Source organism: Lipotes vexillifer, unplaced genomic scaffold (assembly GCF_000442215.2).
Source record: "Lipotes vexillifer unplaced genomic scaffold, Lipotes_vexillifer_v1.1 scaffold1187, whole genome shotgun sequence".
Taxonomy (NCBI): domain Eukaryota; kingdom Metazoa; phylum Chordata; class Mammalia; order Artiodactyla; family Lipotidae; genus Lipotes; species Lipotes vexillifer.
This window is the reverse complement of record NW_006776226.1, coordinates 625,641-633,111: the sequence shown is the minus strand read 5'-3', so window position 1 is coordinate 633,111 and position 7,471 is coordinate 625,641. Positions and strand designations below refer to the sequence as shown.

Below are 7,471 nucleotides of genomic sequence, written 5' to 3'. Positions count from 1 at the left end.
TAATATGGAAAGAGAAGAACAAAGTTAGAGGACTGATGTGATCCAACTTCTAGACTTACCATAAAGCTACAGTAATCAGGAAAATGTGGTATTGTTAAAAAAAAAAAAAGACAAATAGATCAATTAAACAAAATAGAGATCCCCCAAACAGACCCATATAAATATAGTCAGCTGATCTCTGACAAAGAAGAAAAGGCAACACAGTGGGGCAAATGGTTTTAAAACAACTGGACGTCCACATGCGAAAAATGAATCTGAACACAGACCTTACACCCATCACAAAAATTAATTCAAAATTGATCACAGACCTGAATGGAGAATGCAAAACTATAAATCTCCTAGAAGATAACACAGGAGAAATCTTGGGTATGACAATGACTTTTTAAATATAACACCAAAAACGCAATCCATGAAAGAAATAACAGGTAAGCCGGACTTGATTAAATTAAAACCTTCTACCTGTGAAAGACAATGTCAAGAGAATGAGAAAACAAGCTACAGACTAGGAGAAAACGTTTGCAAAAGAAATATCAGATGAATGACTGTTATGCAAAATACATAAAGAATGCTTAAAATTTAACAATGAGAAAACAAATAACTGGATTAAAAAATGGGTCAAAGACATTAACAGGCATCTCACCAAAGAAGACATATAGGTGGGAGAAAAACATATGAAAAGATGCTCCACATTATGCATCATCAGGGAAGTGTGAATTAAAATGATGAGATACTACTACAAACCAATTAGAATGGTCCAAATCTGGAACATTGACAATACCAAATGCTGATGAAGACGTGAAGGAACAAGAACTCTCATTCATTGCTGGTGGGAATGCAAAATGGTATAGCCGCTTTGGAAGACAGTCTGGCAGTTCCTTACAAAACTAAATATCCACTTACCACATGATCTAGTAATCACACTCTTTGGTATATACCCAAAGGAGTTGAAAACTACATCCAAACAAAAATCTATATATGGATGTTTATAGCAGCTTTATTCATAGTTGCCATAACTTGGAAGGAACCAAGTTGTCCTTCAGTAGGTGAATGGATAAATAAACTGTGGTAAATCCAGACAGTGGAATATTATTCAGCACTAAAAAAAAAAAAAAAAAAAAGCTATAAAGCCATGAAAAGACATGGAGGAAACTTAAATGCATATTACTAAGTGAAAGAAGCCAAATCTGGAAATGCTATGTACTGTATGAGTCCAATTATATAACATTCTGAAAAAGACAACCCTATGCAGACAGTAAAAACAGCAGTTGCCAGTGGTTGGGGGAAGGGTGAGGAATGAATAAGCAGAGCACTGATGATTAGGGGGGCAGTGAAAATACTCTGTGTGATACTATAACGATGGATATGTGTCATTATGCATTTATCCAAATGTAAAATACTAAGCATGAACAATAATGTAAACTATGGACTTTGGGTGATAATGATGCATCAATGTAGGTTCATCAATTATAACAATGTACAATTCTGATGGGGAATGTTGATAATGGAGGAGGCTGTGCATATTGGAGGGTAAGGGGTACACGGGAAATTTCAGTACCTTCCTCTCAATTTTGCTGTGAAACTAAAATTGCTAAGTTCTTTAAAAGAAGTAGGGAGCCTGAAAATGACTATGCAATACAATTGTGTCTACCTACCTGCAACCTGACACAGCACAGCAGCTGTTATATAAATGTTTTCTGTCTTGCTAAGTTGCACCTTTCCTGGTCCTTTGGCTAGAGAGAGCAGGATTTTGTTGGGCCTTGCTTCTTCTGCACCTGTTAGTACTGTCTATCAGCGATATATAGACAAAAAGAAAACCCAAGAAATTCCGTCACCATGCTGTTTTTTGATCCCAATGCTTCTAGCCAGCTTTCCATCTTTTATGAGCCTTTCAGAGCCTCTTAAGTGTGTTTGTATATAATGTCCAGGGTTTTCAGTTATACTTAGTGGGAGAAATAAGGAAAAGTATATCTACTCCATTTTTCCAAAATTGAAAATCTCACAATTTCACTTTTGTTTCCTTTTCTCATCTTAGTTAGTACTCAATTTATGTTTCCACTTGAACTAAGAATAAAACACCAGGTCACAAGTTAAGTAAATACTGTATATCAAACAAAAGGTATTCTCCAAAAATACTCAACTTCAATGACTTTCCAGGTCTTTTGACTTATGGTGATCCTCCAGATTTTATCTCCTGATTCTTTGGAAAAGTTTTACACAGCAGTTTTAGTCTAACTCATCTTTAAATTTTGGAGTCTCCTTTTCTTCAGGGAAGAGTCCTCATTCTAGCTTCCTCCCTTGATTCTATGGTAAACCCAATTGGGACCAGCCAGGATCTAGCCTCTGGTGAATGTGTAATGATTTGGGAGAATCAGACCATAAGCTTCTTCCCAAGGGCAATAGCTAGTAATTTGTATTTCTTGAATATGTTGTTAACCTTTGAGCCAAATGTTTGGTGTATGATAAGTGCTCAATAGACTAATAGACAAATTCTTACCATTGCAATTCTATTTGAAGTTTTGTGTTGGGAAAAAATAGAGTAGGATGTGAAGTGTTCTTCAGATCTATTCCCTGCCTTGCACTGCTAGGCTTTGTATCACAGGGGGATCACCTCTATTAAATTAATTTTCCTAGGCTCCTTTGCAAACTGTTTCTACTTTTATTGGGACAATGGAAAGTGCTCGTGGGGAATTGGAATGTAGGAAGCTAGGATAATTTCTCCCCTCTCTCTTTGTTTTGGGAGGTATCTTTGGAAGTGATTCTGACTCCTTAGTAGACATAGCTCTTTTTTCTCCTAATCTTTTTTTTTTTTTAAATTGGAGTATAATTGCTTTACAATGTTTAGTTTCTGCTGTACAATGAAGTGAATCAGCTATATTTTACATATATCCCCTCCCTCTTGGATCTCCCTCCTAAACCGCGCCCCCCCCAATCCCGCCCATCTAGTTCATCTCAGAGCACGGAGCTGAGCTCCCTGTGCTATACAGCAGGTTCCCACTAGCTAGCTATTTTACACATGGTAGTGTATATATGTCAATCCTAACCTCCCAGTTCATCCCACCCTCCCCTTCCCACCATGTCCGCATGTCCATTCTCTGTGTCTGCGTCTTTATTCCTGCCCTGCAAATAGGTTCATCTGTACCATTATTTTAGATTCCACATGTATGCATTAATAAACGACATTTGTTTTTCTCTTTCTGACTTACTTCACTCTGTATGACAGACTCTAGGCCCATCCACATCTTTACAAATGACCAAATTTCATTCCTTTGTATGGCTAATAGTCCATTGTATATATGTATCACATCTTCTTTATCCATTCATCTGTCGATGGACATTTAGTTTGCTTCCATGTCCTGGAAGCAAGTCTCTAGCTTGTCAACATTAAGGTTGAACATATCATTCTCCAGTTTGGGATTTTAAAGGAAAATTGAAGACAATGTAACAACTGAATATTTTAAAAGAAGAGTCAATAGAGATCAAGGAATTCTAATATATTTTCCTTTTTTTAAATAAATACATAAAGCTCTTTACCATTTCCCTCAATTATTTTAATTAACATTATAGTCAGATCTTTCAGAGCATCATTATACCAATTTTCACAGCCTGATGTAAGGACTCATTTCACAGAAATAACCATGACTAGCATTAATAGATGAATGTCAGTGTCATAACACAAGATTATAAGGCATATTTACATCATCTTAACATACATACAGAACACCATACACATACACAAAAAAATCACAGATCCAGAACAAATAAGATTCAATCTCCTAGACAGCTTACATTTATAGGCTTTGCCTGAACCTTTCTTTTTTTTTTTTTTTGCTATTTTTTCATAATTTTTTTCTTTCCAAGCAGCAAACAAATCTTCCCTATGTCTTGTGAATTATTTGTAACATTGTGCTCATGCAAAAATAATACTTGTTTTATTGCATTAACATTTAAACAGTTTTGGATTTGGGTCCCAAAACCATGATCTAACATTTTACTTGATGTGGCTTCATCCATATTGTCACTTTACTTGGAGTGATATGATGATTTGTTTTTGGTGAGTTATAAAATGACAAACATGACCACAGTTCAAAAATCAAGATTCTAAGCTTCTTGGTCATGCACATTTTGCTTTCATTCTTGCAAAATGGTTTGAATGAGGAACACCATTTGATTCAACATTTATGAGTTTTCTTTTTTAAAAATCATATTTCTAAAAACAACAACAACAACAAAAAGAATGAAAGAAAATACTGTCCCACATCCACTGTTCACAAAAAGGAAGAGCAGCAAGAATCACACTGACCATTGTTAGTACACAGTCAGGTGGTGACACTGTAGTAAACACTGAACGTCATTGAAATACTGCAGGAATGTGATAATTACTATAACCCATACTTCTGTAACAGTTCAGACTGCCACTGGCGTTTGCGCTCTGGAAAATAATCTGGAATGTGGATTTTTTTAAAATCCTGAATACACTTTTTCATTTCTTCTTCCACACTTAGCTTCTCACAGACTTTCTTTTTGGAAAGATTGGTTTCCCGGGATTTGCTGATGAGTGTCTGAAAGAGTTCACTGTTTCTGCGTTTGTCTGGTGGGGGCATCCATTGCACAGGTGCTTTTTTGGAAGGACGATCCAATGTTAAGGTGTTAGGTTGGTGAGCTGTCGCCTGCTGGGCACTGGGTGGGTTGTCCTGGGGAGTGCTTGCCTCTGAGTGGCTGTCACAACTGGAAGTGGAGAGCTCATTACAGGAAGTCCCACTCTCACTTCCTTTATCTGTGACTTTGTCATGTTTCCTATCTTCATGCTCTTGTTTAGGTGACACTATTTTCTGAGATGGTCCTAAAAAGGAAAAAAGGAGTAGAAAAACTGAGTAAGAAGTGGGAAGGTCAAATTAAACAAGCTTTATATTTTTTATATTAAACCAAGAACATTTAAGAAAAATGCCGTTTGTTGCACTAGTTTATATTTGAAGGATTAAATACAACACCTGGTGTTGTTAATGTATATTGAAACATGCAACATGGTGATTAATTATTTATAACAATAAAATTCGGGAGGTTTGCTTGATAAGCATTTATGCCATAATAGATTTTCAGTAACTTTATGCCAAAAGAGATTTTTGCTATTTCAGTTACTAGTTACTGAAATCTGAAAAAAGATATCATATATAAATATTTTGCTAGTCCCATAACTATTTCACTAGACAGTTCAGTTCTGTTTTAGCGAATGGCATGAGTTGTCCTTTGCATATATATTTCACCATTATAAAAGCAGAAAGTGGGCTTCCCTGGTGGCGCAGTGGTTTAGAGTCCGCCTGCCGATGCAGGGAACACGGGTTCATGCCCCGGTCCGGGAAGATCGCACATGCTGCGGAGCGGCTGGGCCCATGAGCCATGGCCGCGGAGCCTGTGCTCCGCAACGGGAGAGGCCACAACAGTGAGAGGGCCACGTACCGCAAAAAACAAAACAAAACAAAACAAAACAGAAAGCACCATTGTTCTATTTCACAAAGTAGCAGCATTCTCCAGGCCCAGAAGTGCAATAGCATCATTTGTGCTTCTAAGAGAGAGGCTGGTTTAAATCTTATCCTCCATTTCTTAATCTTGCTTCCTGTCTATTTCCTTGGAGAGAATTATGAAAGTGATGTAAAATATATATGTGCCTAATATTATGCTGAAAAATAGGGTTGAAATATAATATTCTCTTAAATTACAAGGCTTACCATTTGAGGTAAATTACCTAGGAGGACAATTTTCAGAAAGTGATAGTTTGCCAAGATAATTATTTCAAATACACAAACAGTTTATTTCCAAGAGGGAGCATATATTATTCTCTTTGACTCTGCTGTGGGATTAGGACCTCCATCTAACATTTATTGAATACCACCACCTACCCAGAACTATAATAAAACCTTGATTTAACTGGAGCCCAACCATTCAGAAATATGTTACCCAAATCTTATTTTTTTCTTGTAGTCAACTTTTATGAACAAGTTATATAAATCAGAATTGAAGGGAAATCAATATTTTAAGCAATTGCCTAGGGGATTCTGCTGTGCAGCCAGAATTGAGAACAACTGATCTAATTCAGAGGTTTCAACTTTAGCCACATATGGAATTACTTGGAAAGCTTAGATTATTGATGCCTTGGTCTTAACCTCAGACAACCTGCTTTAATGAAATGCTACCTGACCATCAGGTCATTTAATAAATTCAGGTGATTTCAACATGCAGTCAAGATTATGAGCCTTTCCTCAGTCTAACATACATGAATTGAGTTAATAACCAATATGAATAGTTTATATTAGTCAGAAGGTGGGGAAACAAACCAACAAAAATACTTTTCATAATAGCACTTACTATGTACTACCCACTGTTGGATGTTATCACCAATTTTCCTATTTTAAACCAGAAGAAAAAAACATTGATACCAGACATTTAGTTGAGTGGGATTAAAGATTTTTAAAAGTTTTAGAACCTTATTGGAGTGATGAAAATATTCTATATCTTGACTGTAGAGTTAAATACAGGACTGTATACATTTGTGAAAACACAGAATTGCAGAGCTAAAATGGATGGGTTTTTCTGTATGTAAACTATATCTGAATTAACTTAACCAAAAACATACAAAAAATCCAAAAAGCTTTAAAGAATGTGTACTTATTTGAGAGACAGTGTTAACCAATATTTCATACTTCCTTTGTCCACAATACAGTAAAAGCAGAACAAATGCAGATGCTTATGAAAGCTTAGTAAGAAAGTGCACTAATACATTTCAGAAGCATTTGCAACCATGGATTAAAGAAACAGACACAAACAGTTGTTTCCTTTAAGTCTCTGCCATTTTCATTTATGGTAAGAGAGAAAGGGGGTGAATCTGAGGGATGGGGGTGGAGAAGATACACTTCCTAATACTCCTTGCTGACTTACCCACATCCATTTCATACCCTCCACTGTCTTTAGTGGCTGATATGGGCACAAACCATGTCCTTAGGCTCCCCTGCCTTGTGGTTTTCAGTTGGATTCAGCCAGTGATAAAGACTGGCAAGATCATGCACTACCTGACCTCACCCCCAGGATTTCTGTGATCTGGTTTCATCTTTGGACCAAAAGGCACAGCCCTGTCTGGCAGCTCTCTCCACTTCTCTCCCCTTCCCCCCCCCCCACCCCTCTTTCTGGATTCCATTAAACTAGGCTCACATCTTCAGGCCTACAGGTATCAACCATTTCCACTGTAACTGGCATGAAGGTATTGCCTACACTGTTACAAACTGACAATATTCAACTGTGCTCAAATTACTCAATTGGATATGCCTTCTCTTTCTTCTGGGACCTTGACTGATAGACCCATACTGGTCATTAACCATCCATTGACTAGAAGGGTGTTATTTGTAGGATCAGTTTTTTTTTTTAGTGGCATCAGGTTTTAGTGGCAATAATATTGAAAAGGGAGTGAGTTTGAAGTCCTGCT

At 36.9% G+C, this 7,471-nt stretch overlaps 1 protein-coding gene across 1 annotated transcript in view; it reads right to left on the bottom strand.

Moving 5' to 3' along the window:
- Positions 1-3,484: 3,484 nt before the first annotated feature.
- Positions 3,485-7,471, bottom strand: part of KCTD8 (potassium channel tetramerization domain containing 8) — a 262,965-nt gene continuing 258,978 nt past the window's right edge. The window contains exon 3 of the mRNA XM_007450300.1: positions 3,485-4,840. Coding sequence (XP_007450362.1) covers positions 4,380-4,840 — 461 coding nt within the window. The 3' untranslated portion in view covers positions 3,485-4,379. The remainder of the gene's footprint in view (positions 4,841-7,471) is intronic.